Raw genomic sequence first — 19,687 nt, 5'->3', positions numbered from 1 at the left:
AAGCGACGATTAACGAAGTTTGAAACTCATAAAATTCGATGGACTTGGTTGAATTAGAAGCCGAATTGTAAAACAAGTGTTCTGCTTACCCCACTTCGAATTGTAAATTGAAATTTAATTTTCATACTGTACTGGAATTCCAAAATATTTGGTTGAATTTGCTTGAGTTTATGGAAAATGTGTAGTCTCCTTCATCCTGTATTTATCCTGGTATTATATTTGTCCGGTCATTCAAAATTAATGGTAAAATAAAAAAAAACCCAACTGGGGTTATTCAAATATAAAATTCAATCAGGCATTGTAGATTTACATTTTATGCTACTTTAGCATAATTTAAAGAAAAATTTTGTAGTAAAAAAATTTAGATATTTCATAATTCAAATCACATGCTACATTTTGAGATGCCACAGCTAGGCCTTATAGAACAAGAAGAAGAAGGAAATCGCTGGCTGGTCACCGACAAGGCTTCGTCCAGTTGTACCAATCCAACAAATCAAAATTATTAACTAGAAATTTAATAAATGAATATTCAAAGTTATGTCCAAATAAGGAGAAAATAAAATAAATAAAATAAAATTAAGTAATTAATAAATTTTTGGTACAGAGTGTGTGTGTGGGTGTGTGTGTGTGTGTGTGTGTGTGTGTGTGTGTGTGTGTGTGTGTGTATGAGTATACATTTTCACCTAAAATTGAAAATAAGCTCGAAATTCGAGAAATTTTTATTTTTTCAATTGCAAACTGATAGCAATTGTTGATTCTATTAAATCATTCACTATGAAGAGATAGCAGACCTCATGTGTGTCTCCAGCGTTATTGCCCTGTCACCAGCTGGCTCAAATCTTTGAATAGTAGACTTGAGATGCGCGGGAACACTAGCGTCAGGTGATCAATTTTCATAACGGCAAGGAAAATTGTGTGAGTGCGCCACATCAGATTTTTTCTATCTGTGCCTGTGCCAATAACTGAGCTGGGAAATGAATACCCAAAAACACATTCGGCTGATATTTATTTCTGGTGTCTCACAAAATTAAAACAATTGAATAAATGTTGTTTTTTGTAAATCTCCGTTCATTATTTACATAAAATCTGTGTCCATAATTTTGACATTTGCTAATTTATTAGCGGAGAAAATAATCGGTCAACGATTCTGTGTTTTGTTAATCACCCAGCGCCGATAATCGAGCCGCGCGTCCGACGTCCAAATTTGAAGTGCATGAATATTCATTTTCTATCATCAACTAACTGTGAGTATAGCAACCGGCGCGTTCACGCCCTCTTGAGTTTGTTTGATCAATAAACAAACTGTCGCTTGAACAGCTGTTAGCACCAATGTTTACTCACAAAATAAACAGGACGGCCAAAACACTAGTATGCCGATACTTATAAAAGATTTCACGTGGAGACAGACCGACGAGCGCGTAATTGTCAAAATACCTGTGCGGGGTCCCCCGCCCACCAAACTTGATCTATTCACTTGTGACAATTTTATCAAGGTGAGGGATAACAAATAAATTTTAATTCTTTAAGGTTAGGAATGATTTCAGTCAAAGCTCAACACTGACGCCCGGTTGCAAAAAAGCCTGTTAAATTTTCAGCATGATTAAATGCCAAGTGAACCAATTAGAAAAGGCTTTCTTGGAAAGAAGGCTTCTCTGTTTGGTTCTTGTGGAATTCAATCACGATTGAAATTTAACAGGGTTTTGTGCAACCGGCACTGAAGCCATATTATGCTCCATCTACGTTCAACGCTAAACCACCTTTACTCGTCGATATGGTTTCATTTATCATCATTTGATTCATTTGGGGTTTAAGGCTGTGCAAAGGCTAAAAATAAAATTTCTACTGGTGATATTTTTCAAAGTTTTTCGATTTGTATATCATCAAGCTATCAAAATGAAAAAGTTTTCTCAGGGAAACATTTTTTTTTGATCATTAATTTTTGTGATATGAGCGCCTAAAGTTTAAATTTTTGGGACAGAACATTTCAAATTCGGTAAGAGATGAATCCATGAGATCTAGAGGGTGAATTCTCCATTGTTGATGTAGAACAAACATTTTCTGAAATTATCATTTTTTAGTTATTCAATTTAATAAAAATAACCAGTAATAACTTTTAGTTGAGTTATTTTTGGTAAATTGAATAACTTTCTTGAAAAATCTATATTTTCAGAAAGTTTTTATTCTACTACATCAACGAAGTCATGAAGAATTTAGCCTTTAATCCTCATGGATTTATCTCTTACCAAATTTGAAATTTTCTGTCCCAAAAATTTAAACTTTGGGCGCTCATATCTCAAAAAGTGATGATCGAGAAAAAAATGTTTTCCTGAAACACTTTTTCATTTTGATAGCTTGATGATATACAAATCGAAAAACTTTGAAAAATATTACCAGAAGAAAGTTTATTTTTAGCCTTTGCACAGCCTTAAACGAACAGGTTATATTTCTCCGTTTGTACCGACTATCTGCATATAAGTTCCTTAGTTGGTAGATGGCTAGATGCAGTGGTCATATCTTAGGCTATGTTTACAGTATAGCTGGGTAGATGGCTAGATGCAGTGGTCATATCTTAGGCTATGTTTACAGTATAGCTGGGTATTGTGTGGTGATGTTGGATAGTCCTATTCCCAACAAAATGAATTTGCATTTATCATAGAGCTTTAATTCTCCTTGATCTACGATACAAGTGGCTATAAAATGTCCCATCCACAGAAGGTTCAACGCTAATCTACGGTACGGCTCCTTATACCTTCTCCTTTATCCATTACACACACTTGTAGGATCGATGGCGTCATGTCATCAATAAAATGAAATAACAAAAGCACTAAAACACCACCTTGGCTGAATGACCAATCTTAGGAGATAATGGCGGTTAAAATGCTTGATACACCATGACCAGATATACCACCATCAAATGTCCCCACAAGCAAACAGATTCGGGACAATCTCTTGGTCAATTGCTGGATGTGGCTGGCCAATGAATGAAGGCTCTATAGGGTACCAGAGATGCATTATGTGGTTAATTACAGTGAATCATGTGATTAACTATGTTTTACAAGCCACAAACATCACATTAATGTTGAATACATTGATGTAGTTATGATTTCTAGTTTCTCCGAGTTTATGATGCTCATACAGGTCTTCAACTTTCATTGTAGGAAATGAGAGCGATTGATTGAGAATTTTATTGATGTATATATATTACAATATAATACTGATTTATACACTACTTATATACAATACAACAACATTATAGATGAATTTACATAATGTAGTCTAAGAGAATAATTATTGAACTGTATATGATATAAAAAAGCAATATGGAATGACTGTGGATAATATTGTTTTGCATCTACATGAATTGGCGGAGCTTTAGACACATCAATGTCTATTCTTCGGGAAGATAATATTCAAAATATCCTTCCCACTAACTCTCCACCAACTGTGGAGAGGGTAGGTGGATTGGGGGATGAATCGAATCATATGGGTTCCGAGCCACAGGGTTATCATAACTATCTAATTTTATAGTTCATAATTTTTTCCGAATTGATAGCTCACCCCACGGTACGCAGTTGAGAAAATGTACAGTTCGGGATTTATAGCTTTGCCTATCGGCGGAGTGCCACTAGACTACAATACTACCCGTTCAAAAGCATCGAAAATTTATGAAAATGTATCTTTTCTACAGCAACAGATGCTCTTTTGTATCTTCTTAAAAGCAACGTGTTGCATGCGAAAAATACACAAGGAGTAAGGTGAAATAAGGATTTTTATTGAAATAAAGTGTATTTTTGACAATATTTCAAATCTCTTCAATTAAGGCTGTCCAAAGGCTAAAAATAAACTCTCTACTGGCGATATTTTCCATAGTTTTTCGATTTGTATATCATCAAGCTATCAAAATGAAAAAGTTTCCACAGGAAAACATTTTTTTCGATCATTACTTTTTGAGATATTAGCGCTTAAAAGTTCAAACGTTTGGGACAGAACATTTCAAATTCGGTAAGAAATAAATCCATGGTATTGATGATTGAATAAAACGAAAATTTCCTGAAAATATCAATTTTTAATAAAGTTATTAAATTTACCAAAAATGACCGAAAATAACTTTTTTTGAGTTATTTTTCTTCATTTTTAATAAATTGAATTACTTTCTCAAAAATCAATATTTTCAAAACATTTTTGTTTTATTAAATCAACAATACCATGAAGAATTCATCCTCTGAATCTCATGGATTTATCTCTTACCGAATTTGAAATGTTCTGTCCCAAACATTTGAACTTTAGGCGCTCATATATCAAAAAGCAATGATCGGAAAAAAATGTTTTTCTTGAAAACTTTTTTATTTTGATAGCTTGATGATATACAAATAGAAAAACTTCAAAAAATATCACCAGTAGAAAAGTTTATTTTTAGCCTTTGCACAGCCTTAATACAAAGAAGCTTTAATCACGGAATAAGCATAAGTAGTGTTTCTTTCCTCTGTGCTTTAATGTATCTTTTCCTAAAGCACCAGATGCTCTTTTGTATCTTCTCAAGAGCAACGTGTTGCATCCGAGAAGATACACAAGGAACTTTAATGTATCATTCCATAAGCACGAGATATTTATTTGTATCTCCTCAAAAGCAACATGTTGCATCCGAAAGGATACACAAGCAGCTTTTTTGAGTTACGTCTCTGGCATAACACAGCCTCCTTATCAGCTGACATTCGTGATTCGTTCAACATGCTCTTTCCATTGTTGGTGATACAACTCTTTCCCATTCATGAAAAATCTTTGTGTAATTATTAGATAATCATTTTTTTATCGATTTTATGACCACATAGGATCACTATAGTCTCTGATTAGTCCTCTTTCTTTGTTTATTCGCTTCAATTCTCTTTCTTTCTTCCAAGTATTTTTTCATTCTGTCAGATCTTTCTTTTCTCAATTCATCTGAACAAACCTGTTGCTTTCACCGAGGTTGTTTTTATTGATAAGATCCTCTTTCTGTCAGTGATGGTTTCCCTATAGATTTTTGACATCGTCAATAGTTAAATTTACTTCCAATATGTCTTTTTTTCATTTTCACAAGCCAAGGAATTGTGGCTCTTTTCGCACTCATGAATTTTCCAGTAAGTCTTCTCAACAATCGATTCACTGGGGTTCTAAGAATATGTCCAAAGAAAGAAATTCTCTTTTTGCGCATTGCGTCAGCTATTGGTTGGGATTTCTCTATAAAATCTGTTCCCTTGGAAGGAGTCTGAACTGGTTGTCAACTACATGTTTTTTGTTTATGCAGGTTCTAAGAATCCGTCTTTCAACTCTTCTCATAGTTTCTTTAATTCCATTTCCGTCAATATTGAAAAGTGTTTCACTGCAATACATTGCTTGTGATCTCAAAACTGCCTTATTATAGTGTTTCAGTTTTGTATGAATGGAAAGACTTTTTCTCTTATAAGTGTCCCTATTTATATGCTGTCCCCTGGAAAGCTTTGAAATTCTGGCCTTCCATGAGGCCTTCTCACTAAGATTATACGTGATCGTCTCCCCTAGATATTTGAAACTATCCACAATATCAATAAAACTTCAGTCAATATTGATTTTATTTATACACAAAGGATCAATTATCATGAATTTAGTTCTTTCGTTATAATCAGATAATCATTATTATATCAGATTGCACGATTTTCCAGTTACATTATCCACCGTTCTTGTGTGAGATTTGTCTGAGGGATGTGATAAATGACGATCAGAGCGTCTGCAGACTGCTGAAAGATGAAATAGAATTGGAACTAGTGAAATCCAGCAAAGGACAATGGGACCAATTGGAGGCTGTGCTTACAAAAGCAGAAAAATTGGAAGTGAAGAAGAGGGCGGTGGAAATTGCTCAGCAAAGGAGCCAAGTACAGTGCAAAAAAAAGGAAGGTGAGTTCATCATTTTCAAGTCATCCAATCTATGTAAAAGTGAAATGGCACTCACTCACTGACTGACTGACTCACTGACTCATTCACCCGCAGAACTAAAAATCTACCGGACCAAAAACGTTCAAATTTGGTAGGTATGTTCAGTTGGCCCTTTAGAGGCGCACTAAGAACGGATTTGGAAAAGATTTCAAAGATACGCCCAAAATCTGCGTTTTTCCAGCGTTTTTTAGCGTTTTCTCAGCTTTATCGAGAACAAATGAACAGAAAATGTTCAAATTTACTACAGAAGCTCAGCTGGGGTGTAATAATGGTGTGTTAGAAGGAATTTTAAATAAATATACGCCAAAGATACGCCCAAAATTAGCAGTTATTTGTGTTTTCTCAGTTATTTCATAAAGTAACAGACAGAAACCTGTAATAAACCTGTGTACTGATTTTTTTTATTTATATATTTCCATCAATTATTGAAAAAGGTGAGAAAACGCAGAAAAGCTGATAAAAACGCAGATTTTGTACTTTGACATTTTGATAGAATGAAGCATGCTCAAATGAAAAATGATCTCATGATCTCATTTTCGACGTTCCAGTCAGGGGTCGAGGGGGCGGAGCCCCCTTGCTAAACGGATATGGCAAGCGAAGCGAGCCTGACGGCTAGTGATAGTGAACCTACATAACGTGATCAGTGTTTTTGAAAATAAAAATTCAATTCATGATTCTCTTTAAAAAAATACATCTCCTTAAGCCACATGCTTTCACAATCTTTAAATAGCCTGAATTATATTGGCTAATTATAGCACTAATTAGCCAATCAATTAATCATAGCACTTATCAACTCTCGTATGAGCTATGGTATTGTTTTGTGGGGTGGAACCTATGTCACAACACTGAATCCCATAATTATTTTTCAAAAATCATTTATACGTATAATTACCAGATCACTCAGAACTGATCATTCTTGGCCACTGTTTTTCCAGCTTAAGATACTTCCAATCAGAAATCTCTATGTTTTTAAAGTACTAAAGCTATTCTTTCTAAGAAGCCTCAATGCAAATCTTACTCGGGATATCAGATATGACTTCAGACGGGTTTTAGTTCAAGTTCCCCAATCTAATTTAACAATTTTTCAACATTCATTTTCTTTCAATGCACCTAGAATGTTTAATTTAATTTCAAGAAAATTTAATACCTCAGTCCCATTCAATATATTTCTTAAAGTGAAGTTCTACCTGTTCACATTGAATGACTGTGAATCTTTTTTGAGGATTGTACATTAGTATAAATATTAGGTAGTATAATCTTATTCTTAAGTCAGTGTTTTTTCCCTGTCTTTCTGTTTTCATAATATTTAATTCGCTGTCCACTGAGAACATTTAAGAATAATTTTATTTATTTTACTTTATTATTTTTATAATTTAACTTAATTTTTTCCATGAAAATCAATGGAAATTCATTCAATAACATTACAATTGTTATAATAGATTACCTGTATAATACGCATTATGAAGACCGTAACACTGGTAAATTTATAATTATTAATTTTCACATAAATAAAGTTTATTTCTTGTGTAGACGTAGCGGTCCTACTACTCTAGTCTTTGAAATTTACTTTATTTTAAGAGAATTGCACTTCAATAGGGCTTATGGCTAGGTGTGCTCATATTTATTTCGCTTTATGTTTTTGTCATCTGAAGCAAAACATATAATTTTCCTCCAGCTACTGTCTAAAGTACTTACTTTACTCCCTGAAACATAATACTAAAGTGTCACTTTTTCGCTCTCGGTAGTAAAAAACTGAAAAACTCCCTAGGGAGTAAAAGTGACTCCATTTAAATAACATAGGAAGCATCTCTAATTCAAAAACTCACATGTAATAGGTTAGAAGGTCTAAGCTCAGATGAGAAAGCGTAATAGAGGTGTCTGTCATTGAGTCAACTGAATTCAATACCACAACAAGAAATTTGAACAACTCATGAAATATATGTTTGTATGATATTATATTCTTATTTTGGAGACGATAAAAAATTAAACAATTTCAAAAACATTTTATTCTATTCAAAATACCAGCCAACAAATATTTTTGATCTGCAATTCAAATCTGAAACGTGTAATCTGGAGTCAGCCATTTTTGGTAGCCGCTAAGCTGATATAATTGTTAAAACTTTTGCCAATAGATAGCGCAATTGGCAGTGCCAATCAGCCAACTGGTTTTTAGGTTTTAGATTTTAGGTTATGTTGTTAGGAAACATTGTCACCAATACGTAAGTTTTTAAAATGATTTTATTTGCAGTTTCTATAAAAAAATGTAAATGGAGGGAAAATGTTGTATACATCACGAGCGAAAAATACTTTTTCTCCCTCAGGAAAATTGTTCAAACTTTTTCCCTCAGAGAAAAAACGTCGTACTTTTCACTCTTGATATACAAATAACTATTTCATTAGTATTTTTTTTTTTTTTGTATTGTTAGATGGTACAATGTTTTGTAATAATATTATGTTGTGCGGAATAAATTATTTTTTGAATTGAAAATTAAATATTGACTTTAAATTGTACAGCTGTCATATTAATCCAGTTCTGGATTAGATGTGATCAGAACTGGATCAGAACTGGATCAGTTCTGGATTAATCCAGACCAGTTCTGGATTAATTCTGTAGTTTCTCTTCCAATCAATCGGCTACATTTGTTCAAATAAATAAAAACAATATAAAAGCTTGTAGTAGGCTTACCCTTTATTGAAAACTTAAAAATATTTCAAAGACCAGTTTCGACCATAGGTCATTTTCAAGTTAAAAAAAAATTAGTGAAGAATGTGAGGCAGAATGAATTAACCATAAAAATGAGACTATGAATTTTCTTTTTCAAATCAAGTAATATAACACTATAAAATAGAAAATTATCCTCTGCAAGATGCTATGTATCGGTTCCTCTGTTAGGTCCTGATTTTTTTATTCATTCAAGAGCCTGAAACCCATCACTAATGAAAATATTGTTTTGTATTTTCTATTTTTTCCAAATTGAAAATTACCTATGGTCGAAAGTAGTCATTGAAACATCATTTTAAAGTTTTTAATGAAGAGTACTACAAGTTCTTATATTGTTTTTATTAATTACATAGAAATTATGCATTATTTACTCTTCTATTAAGTCTCTTTAAAGGATTGAAAAGGTAATTACGTCAAAAATAGGTTAAATATTTCTAATACACACACTTAAAGGATACGATAATAGTTTCTAGTTAGATGAGTGCTAGTCTCAATCACTCAATCTGAACAAATTATAAATGTGTGTGGGTTTTCTAATTTTTAAACGTGATTTTATGCATCTATAGATATCAAAAAAGATATCTATCAATCTATCTATCCGTCTATCTATATTGAGTAGCACGTCTTTATTTACAATCTTCAAATAAATTCACTTTTTGTGTGTTATCCTAGATGGGAATTATTCAATTTTAAGGATAATACAAAAGGAAAAGGAATCTCCTTTGAACACCAATACTACCGTAAAAATCATACTTTAGAATTATTCATCATCAATCAGCTGTCGAGTGGATTATCAATTGCATGCAATGACGCATGCAATTAATATTTCAATGTAACTTAGTAAAAAGTCAGCTGTCGTGTGGACTATCAATTGCAAGCAATGAGGCATGCAATATTGATAACTCGAAGTATAGCTTACAGCCTTGTCAAAAATGCTTTATCAACAGCAAAATTCTTTTTTTAAGAAACATATAGTAGCCTACATCTAACAACATTCTGTTTTGAAACTTTCCAGAACAGAGATCGGAGCAACAGAGAGCGGCAGTGAGGTCTCAAATAGCTCTGGATACGACAGAGACAGAAGTCATCAATCACATAAGGAAGGCAGAAATAGACCAGGCCATGTGCTCCTTGGAAAACTGGAGACATCAGTCACAGAGCAAGCTGCTTGGTGAGTGAAGAGTGGTAATAGATAGAGTTGAGTTGAAATAGAGATAGAAGAGTAGAGGAAAGAGATAGGTAGATTGATAATAGATATAAAATACCAAATACATTCACAGAAATACACTACAGGCTACAGCCATATAAATATACCAAATACATTCACAGAAATACACTATACAGCCATATAAATAAACATTTGATGAGAAAGGTAATGAATAATATTCTTAAACACTGGAGCAAGACTCTCACTATAGAAGTGAAGAGTTCTAGAGAAACTGAAAAATGGAGATTTGATGAAAAATAAGAATCTATTTCCCAATTAATGGTGATTTGGGTGTGATATTTTCATTTTTTATTCTTTTTTCAACCGTCAAAGTTTAAAAATAATACCTAGTTTTCGTTGTTTTTGAGTGAAAATGGACTAAATTTTAGTAAAGTGAAATCATAACCCTATTTTGGACTTTTAAAATGTTACGTATCTAATTTTGGGAGAGAAATAGTACAAGGAGTATCCTTAGTTTTTCTCCCCCAATCAGTGCTTCTTTGTGGAAAATATAAATGAATAAATAAAATAATAAATAAGTTAGAAAAATAATTAAAAAAAAATACTTAAATGGATCATCCCTCATCAAAAGTTGAGTTGAAAAAGGGATGAAACATATATTTTCATATTATGAGAATATGTTTAGGTAGGTACTTTAAATATTTGAATCAAATTAATCAAAGGTTTAAGTTGCACACACTATCATATTTACAGGGTTCTTTGTATTGTGAAAAGAAAATATGTTTATTTCTCCAAAAATGAGAAAAAGTGAAATATGGTGTACCGAAATGATGTGTTGATATTTCTATTTTTGTTATCTTAATATGTTTATGTCTATAACTCCGTATTTTGATTATATTGGTCGATTTCAATTCAATTTATTTCTTTTTACACACACATACAAGTTTGATACAGAGATTAACAAAAAGAATATATGCAAACAACAACAACAATACACTTTTTGTGTAGTTGAGAAGTTGATATTGTGGTAATTATCCGTATTGAATGAAAAAGACTAAGAAATTGTCAAAAAACCATGTTTGACAATGGTGTAATAACCGAATTCGGTATTTCTAATTATCAATAAATCAGTGGTTTTTTGACAATTTCTTAGTCTTTTTCATTCAACAACAATACACATTAAAAAAAAGGAAAAGAAAGTGGTGCAAAAAAAAGGATGGAAGATTGAAGGGTTTTTCCAACTATGGATATCCAAGTACTCTTATTTTCAATGGCTTATTATATCCCCATCAATATGGCTTTAGACCAGGTCACTCTACAATAGACGCTGTTGAGAAAATTGTAGACTTTGTACATCAATGTTTTGAAAATAAATGTGCAGTAGGGGCAACCCTATTAGACCTTAGCAGAGCATTTGAGAGAGTTTCACATGTGATTCTCTGCAAAAAACTGGAGCATTATGGGATAGTAGATAGAGAGTTAAAGCTATTGAAAGGTTATTTGGTTGGCAGAAAACAAATGGTAAAGTGTGCAGGTAAATGCTCTGATGTATTGAACATAAATACAGGTGTACCTCAAGGATCGGTCCTTGGGCCTTTCCTTTTTCTGGTTTCCGTAAATGATTTCAGTTTCAATATACCAGGTCTTTCTGTATTGTATGCTGATGACACCTCAATAATCCAATCAGATGCTGAAATCGAAAAACTTCAGGATAAACTTGACATTTCCTTGAATCAGGCAAAATCATGGTATTTATCTAATGACCTAGAATTAAATGAGCAGAAAACAGAGAAAATAACATTTACATTAGGGCATACTCTGAACCACTGAATCTTAAGCCTGTCAAATTATTAGGTGTAATATTGGATGGTAAACTCTGTTGGGAGGAACATGTGAATAGTCTCTGTAAAAAACTTTCAAGGGTAACATACCTCCTCAAGAGATTAAATAGTTCTGTTAATCTGCAAGTATTGTTGATGACCTATCACGGACTTTTCCATTCTCATCTTAGTTATGGGATAAGAATGTGGGGCAATTGCCCAACACATAAAAAAGTTTTCATATGGCAGAAAAGGGCAGTTAGAGCTATTTTGAACCTTTCCCCAAGAGAAACTTGCAAGCCTCACTTCATCAAACTGGGTATACTGACTCTGCCATCTCTATATATATTCCAATTTGATAAGTGTAAAGAAGAATTCTAACAACTTTCACAAACATAATGAATATCATGCTTACAATACTAGGAATAGGGGAAAAATTATGAAACCAAATCTCAGATTGAGTGAGAGCATGAAAAGCTACCCCTATTTACAGTTGTTATTTTACAATAAACTACCAATTGAAGTTAAGAACCTGCCTCAAGAAAAATTTAAAGTTGCCATTTCACAAATGCTAAAAGAAAAGGCTTACTACTCTACTGAAGAGTTTTTAATTGATAGCATATAACGTTTTCTACTTAGAATAAAAATGTGACTTACATTGTAAGAATAGTATTGTGATTACTATGTTATGACTTTATATAGTAGTACTAGTTGTAGTGTTAGTCTTTGTGTTTCTCTTTTAATATATTACGAATTGCTATTTATCTATATGCTGTGTAAATGTAATGTTTCGAAATATTTTGCTATACCTACTGATGTTATTGAAAATGTTCATTCAAGTTTTATTAAGAATAAGATGTTGACGAAAAATGTATTTATGCTAGTGACTTACATCATGTAATCTTGAACTTTTGACGAGGCCTGAAATGTACTGTACAAATGTATTTATTGGTCAATAAAACAAATTTATTATTATTATTTATTATAGGAAAACCTTCAATTCTTGAGAAGGTGAAAAATTGACTTGTTTTGAATTATGTTGGCAAATATAAATGAACGAATTTTGTAGATGAGATCAGAGACAAACAAGTAGAAGACCTACGCTTACCGTATCCAGAGAATTACATACTTATTTTGAAGGATATACTTCCTTTATGCCGTATCTTTTCTCTTTGATGAGATTCAGTAATAGTCCAGGAGTGTATAGTGGAATATCACTAACTTAACTGTTATCAATATTGATTTCTAATAAACAAACAATACACTTCAACGTTGTGAATATGATGCTAATGTGAAGTTGAACTAAATACGGTACTGATAAGCAATCATAATTGAGTAAATTATTATATTTACTATATATTATCATAGAGAAACGATAGCATAAGTAGATATCCCATGGTATAGGGCGTTTATGTCGCAACTTTTACTGTTATCTGAAGCTGATAGTCCACGTAGTTCTTTCCTGTGAAGCTTTATGACGCTGGTAGTCGCTCATATTGTGCCGTTCATACACTCTTACCTGGTCAAAATAGTAAAAATAGACAATAATCGACAGTAATCGGCTTGAGATAACAGTAAAAGTTGCGACATAAACGCCCTGTACCATGGGATATCTACTTACGCTATATTCACTCCATGATATTATTTACTATTATATTATTATTTGTTTTTTGTTAATTGGATTATAGATTTGATTAGAGATTTAATTGAATCTAGATTTATCAATTATTTTATTATTATTCAGGGAATAATTTCATTTTCATTCCACCACACCCTATTATCAATTCGATATTATAACAATCAATAATCAATAACTCTATTCAAATCAACACAATACAATATACATAAAAGAGATCGAAACACAAAAATCACAATCAAAAATAAATATTTAATAAAATACAAAAACAGGCTTCATGGCGGGGTGTGCTTAAAAGGAAGAAAGGAGGAAAAATACATAGCCAACTATAGTTTCCCATGTAATAGGCTGGTAGAGGGTATAAAAGTAAGGAATGAATGGTGAAGAAGAGAAAGTATTATTATTTATAGAATGTAGAGGAGGTATTATTTCCATGATGTACTTATTGTGAGAATAAAGGATGAAATAATTAACGATTTTCTTATCAAGTATCCCAACAATCAATGTATTGTTCAGCATTATTATTTATCATTCATCAATGTTAGTGAATATTTATGTTTAATGATGAGACTGGTAGACTATGTTTAAAATTAATACTGATATCTAATAATACAGGTAGCCTACTGATGAAAAATGTATACTTGTATTTTTTGTTTCAATAGGTACTCATAATTATAATGAGTGCTATTCAGACTCTAACTGTTGCATTCACCTAATTCATTTTTGAATGAATATTATAACTGCTAGATATTGAATAATACTCTTCATATTAACCATATTTATTTCAATACATTCAAAACTTCAAGGATTTGAATGTTTTCAGCAAGGATTGAACCGTTTCGATTTCGTTCTCCCCTGATAATGTGTTGTACAATCTAAGTCCATCAGGTCCCAGTATGTTTTTCAACCTCGTCGCTACTTGTATTTCGCGAGATTCTTTATAGTCTCGGTAGCAGTGGAATAAATTGTTTCTTCTTCTTTGAAGTTGGCAAAATTATTTGCGATATCCCCATGGTATAACTATAACATACCTGGTTTGTTGTATTCCATTTTCAGTATTGAGCTATCACTTCTCACCTGAACACTTAATAATTAATAATTCAATTATTCTTGTTTCATTTTATTTTAGACAGCTACAGAGACTGTAAAAATAATAATTATTATTATCATATGTATCTAACCGATTAAATTTTACAATTCATGATAAACAATCCGTTCAACGATTTTTCACACACTCACTCCAAACAAATTCTATCTTTATAAGTTAGCATTAATGTACAGAAATAATTATTATTACCGACAATTTGCACCTATACCTCAAAATTATAATCTTATAGAATTCAATTCCTAGATATGATAATTTGTACGGAAAAAGATCATTGAAATACAATATTCCAAAACTGTTCAATTTTCTCGCCCTATCATCATCCGAGATTACTCGAATAAGGAAGATATTTTCCAACTTGTCATTGTGAATGATTTTCATTAGTGACACTACTGCTTCAATACTTCAGTCTAATTACATAAATATTAGTTTGCTGGTGAAATGAATTTTAGTATTTATGAAATACCGGTGCCTTGGAGTGACTAATTTTTCATAGTATATATATTAATATATCATATAATTTTCATATACTATATGGATGGATAATTAACGTTTGAGACTCCCGATCACTTATTGCATTTTTTTGTTTAGTATTATACTTAATATTCTGAATGAGGTTAATATCTTTTGATGCTTACTTACTATGGAGTATAAATTTTATTTTATTTTAAATTTAATTTGGTTTTATGATTTGAAGTTTTTTATTTTTCCTTTTTTTCCAATTTCCATTAACCCTATACCCTATTAATCAACCTTAGTTCATCTAACACCTCATACTCCTTTTTAAATTCCTAAATTCCCAGTTTCATGAATTTTATCCTTAGTTTATTGTTACAGTTAGCATTCATTCTATTTATGTATTTTATTATTTGTAGGCACCTGCTGTAAAATCTTTTAGGCTTAGCGGTTTCATGAATTTTTTTCCTTAGTTTACTGTTAAAGTTAGCATTCATTCTATTTATGTATTTTATTATTTGTAGGCACCTGCTGTAAGATCTTTTAGGCTTAGCGGTTTCATGAATTTTTTTCCTTAGTTTACTGTTAAAGTTAGCATTCATTCTATTTATGTATTTTATTATTTGTAGGCACCTGCTGTAAACTCTTTTAGGCTTAGCGGGACCAATTTTGTAATGCATTTTACTGAATAAAATGATTGATTGATTGAACAATAACCATATAGTAGGCTATATTACTCTCATTCTTCTTGTATTATCCACAGCACTGAAAGATAAAGCACATGGAGACGCTTCTTCTATCGTTAATTTGCAGACTAGTAAGAAAGATCAAAATAAACCTTCATCAACCAAGAAAGAAGTAAAATCAATAAAACCGAAACCCAAAAACCCGGAGCCTGTAAATCTACCACCGAGAAGCAGTGGAACAATAAAAGTATCGTTCACTCCACGTGTATTCCCAACTCCTCTTCGTGAAAGTAAACAGGAACAGGAAAATGAGGTGATGCAATAACAAAACACAAATTACTATTCTATCCATAAGTATTTTATATAATATGAATAATATTATTTATATAATATGAATATATTATTTATATAATATGAATAATATTATTACCACAACATCAACTTCTCAACTACACAAAAAGTGATAGATAAATAAATTCGAGGATGTCTTGATCACCATGAAACAAATTCTTGATGAAAGATGTGTATACAGTACCCTATCATTTTGAGTTGAATTGAAAATGTACACCATTTTATTTAACCTAAATTAAAAATATTGGATGTGTATACAGTACCCTACCATTTTGAGTTGAATTGAAAATGTACACCATTTTATTCAACCTAAATTGAAATATTGGAATAATATTTTTGTCAACATAAACAATCTTCATGAATTGGAGAGCTCTATTCCATTAATTGGTGTCATGAGAAAGCTTTGTGGATAAAAAATAATGTAACAAACAACATAATATGAACTAAAACAATTTAGCCATCTTGAAAATATCTACATACAGATTAATATCTCACCCTCTCTCTCTCCCTCCCGGTCGTGTGTTACTGGGAAGTACATTATGTCATATCCTTTCAAATAATCGACAGTTATTTGTTGAAACACCGCCGATTTATGAAGTTACATTACAATTTTATATTATCGCGTTATTCTAATTGCATTTAATCTTTATTCTCATTGATTAATTTTTTATACTTTGTAAAATTCGTTGAATAATTAGCATTACCGTCACTTAATGTAAATTATAAGCCAGTAAATATTGTAACATAACCGTACATAAATAAAGAAATATAATCTAATCTCTCCCTCCCGGTCATATGTTACTGTGAAGATCCTTTTTTTATCCTTTTCAGAGAATCGACAATTATTTGTTGAAACACCGGTGATTTAAGTAGTTACATCACAATATTGTATTATCGTTATTAAGATTGCATCCAATCTTTATTCACATTAATTTATGTTTCATACTTTGTAAAAATTGTTGAATATTCAGCAATAGGCCTACTGGCTATACTGTAATTTAGTGTATGAGCCAGTATTGAAACATACCGTACATATAATGCAAAACTCTAATCTAATCTAATCACTCTCTATTCTTGTTTATCTTCTGAGCGCTTATTGTTAAATATTAATCTCTCCATTAAAATTTTTTCTCAATTTCAGTGGCTTCAAAAACAAGCAGAGGCCAGGAGGAGAAGTGGATTTGTTATCGAAGACCTACGACCAGAGGAGCACGATCCTCAATGGCTCAAAGACAAGGGAGAGTAAGTTACCATTACTGTTTCTATTTTACTAATTGGATTAATTTCAAAATAAGGGAATTTTCTCAATGAAAATACGTTCAATTATTCAATTTTGTAATCAATTGATTTTCAATGAGGCTTGTTTTGGCATAAAGCTGTAAGCCTGTATATGTTGTGATTTTTTCTATTGATGTAAATAAATAAATTATTATACTCTTGCTTCATGCTTCTATACATTATAGATGGAAATTAATGAGGAATAGCATTTATTCAAATGCTAATTAATAGATAATTATTATTAAACGAGAATCCAAGCCCTGTTGTCAATATTTGCAGTATCAGAAGTCTTCGGGATGATTTACAGCATTTAATTTGGATTTTCGTTCAATTATAATATTGTTCTGTAAATTGGGTTTTCAAGTTGAAGGAAGAAAATTACTAGAGGAGAATTAATTGATGCGTAACATTTTATGAAAAGTTCACAGGTACACAATGTTGTCAATATTTGACGAAGTAGCAGAAGTCTTCGGGGTGATTTACAGCATCCAATTTGGATTTTTGTTCAATAATAAGTTTTCTGTGAATTGGTTTTTCAATTGTAAGGAAGAAAATTACTAGAGGAGGATTAATTAATAATTGATAAGTAACATTTTATGAAAAGTTCACAGGTACACAATTTTCTCAAAATCATGAGATTCTCTTCGAACATATGTTTAAACTTGCAAAATCAGTGAGTTTCAGTCCTATTTTCGACTATCATTATCATTTAAACATCATTATCCACATCGAAATTTAAATTTGAAGTTCAAGTATAAACAGAATGTATCTTATAATTTTTAAAACAATAATAAAGTTGAATTATTTCATAGTTTTTTTGTCAAATATAATTCCATTTCTATTTTCTCCTTTATTTCTTCATGAGTTTTATCATTTCCTTTTACAGTTCCTTCTATAATGTTGAGAATTACCTGGGAGCAATCAGTGCTTACAGTCATGCCATCAAACTAAATCCAAAAATACCTGCATTGTATTCGAATCGAGCTGCCTGTCATCTGGCATTGGCCAACTATAGGAGAGTTTTAGAAGATACAACAAAGGTAAGAAATATTCCATAGGCCTACATATGTTGACTATAGTGGGATTTACTCGAGTCAGCATCTGAGTAACATTAGTTAGCTATCCTTGTCAGTCATTAGACAAAACAGAAAGCTCTATTCTTTTCTACCTACATAGCACTCTTGCTAAAACGTTTGTTGGCTACGAATAAGTGTATAATGAACTACCTCGATATTTTTTATCTCAATTATGAAAATGTATTAATAAATCATAAGGGAATAATATAGGGTAAACTAGCCCACATTGGGACATTGCAATAATGATTATGCTCTTATTATAACAATGGTCATTGCTTCTAAACCTTTTTTTACTCAAATTAGGCTACATATTATTGAAATAAATTATAAATAAACATGATAAATGATTATAGCCTGAAATTTAGCTTCAGAGGTAACCTAATAATCCAAACACACTTGGTGCACATTACTTTTGGCCATAGTTTTTACTAGAAAAAAATTCAAATAATGTATTTATACTATTAATATTTATAATTAAATGTAAATTCAAATATTTTTCAATAAATTAACAAAAATAATGAATTGTTCATTTTTAATTCAATGTCCCAACCTGGGCAAGGGATGTCCCATCTTGGGCCGATCTTAAGCCCATGTAATTGGGACACACCCAAAAAAATTGTTTTTGCAATAAAAAAATCAATTGAAAATCAATGCAGTTTCTATCCTCACGGACGAAAGTGTAAGCAAATACAATAAATACAAAATTGAATAATGAAGAATTTTTTAATTTGTGTCCAAGTTAATCTGTTTGAATATTGGTGTCCCAACGTGAGCTAGTTTACCCTATTCTCTTGAAGCCCTCACCTATATGGGAAAATACCCGACCACCGATATGATAAAAATAACCTCGTCATTGGAATCATCGTTTAAGTATTCCACAGTTGTATTTTAAAATGCAATTTATGATTCTTTTAAAGGACCGGTATATGCTTAAGCGGTATCTAGACGGTCAATATTATTGTACAATATAAAATTATGTTCCTGTTAGAATATCAGGCCACAGTGTCTAACACGTGTTTATTCTAGTTATGTGGCCTGCTATTATAAATCAGCCCATAGACCTGCAATTTTATTGTACAACTAGCCGTCAGGCACGCTTCGCTCGCCATATCCGTCAAGTACAATATAGTACCTACTTATAAGAACTGGCCATAAAACCTGAAAGAAAAAATCTGGTATATGGTACACTCACACAACTTTCCTTGCTCATTGATCTATAACCCTCATTCTTAAACGAGAGTAATAATTTGGGGAAATAGCATAATGCCGATTGGTGGCTTAATATTTAAAACTACGATTATACTATTGTTATTGTTTTCAGAGTACATATTCCCACGGTATATATATATATAGAAGAAGACGGTAGGTGTCACGCGCATGTTTGCGCTAAATTTTCGGTGTAGCTGACGTCATTTTATATCCAATCATCTGTTTTTAACA

General features: G+C 31.7%; 1 protein-coding gene across 1 annotated transcript; it reads left to right on the top strand.

The window, feature by feature from the left end:
• The first annotated feature begins 1,331 nt into the window (after positions 1-1,331).
• LOC111052183 (dynein assembly factor 4, axonemal) lies at positions 1,332-18,211 on the top strand. The gene is made up of 5 exons (XM_039429179.1): positions 1,332-1,493; positions 5,679-5,910; positions 9,687-9,842; positions 17,035-17,135; positions 18,058-18,211. Exons 1-5 carry the CDS (start codon positions 1,371-1,373, stop codon positions 18,067-18,069), a joined length of 624 nt encoding a protein of 207 aa, XP_039285113.1. The 5' UTR covers positions 1,332-1,370; the 3' UTR covers positions 18,070-18,211.
• The last annotated feature ends 1,476 nt before the right edge of the window (positions 18,212-19,687 follow it).

Source organism: Nilaparvata lugens, chromosome 5 (genome assembly GCF_014356525.2).
Source record: "Nilaparvata lugens isolate BPH chromosome 5, ASM1435652v1, whole genome shotgun sequence".
Classification (NCBI taxonomy): domain Eukaryota; kingdom Metazoa; phylum Arthropoda; class Insecta; order Hemiptera; family Delphacidae; genus Nilaparvata; species Nilaparvata lugens.
Note: the sequence above shows the minus strand (reverse complement) of the source record. Positions and strands in the feature narration are given on the sequence as shown.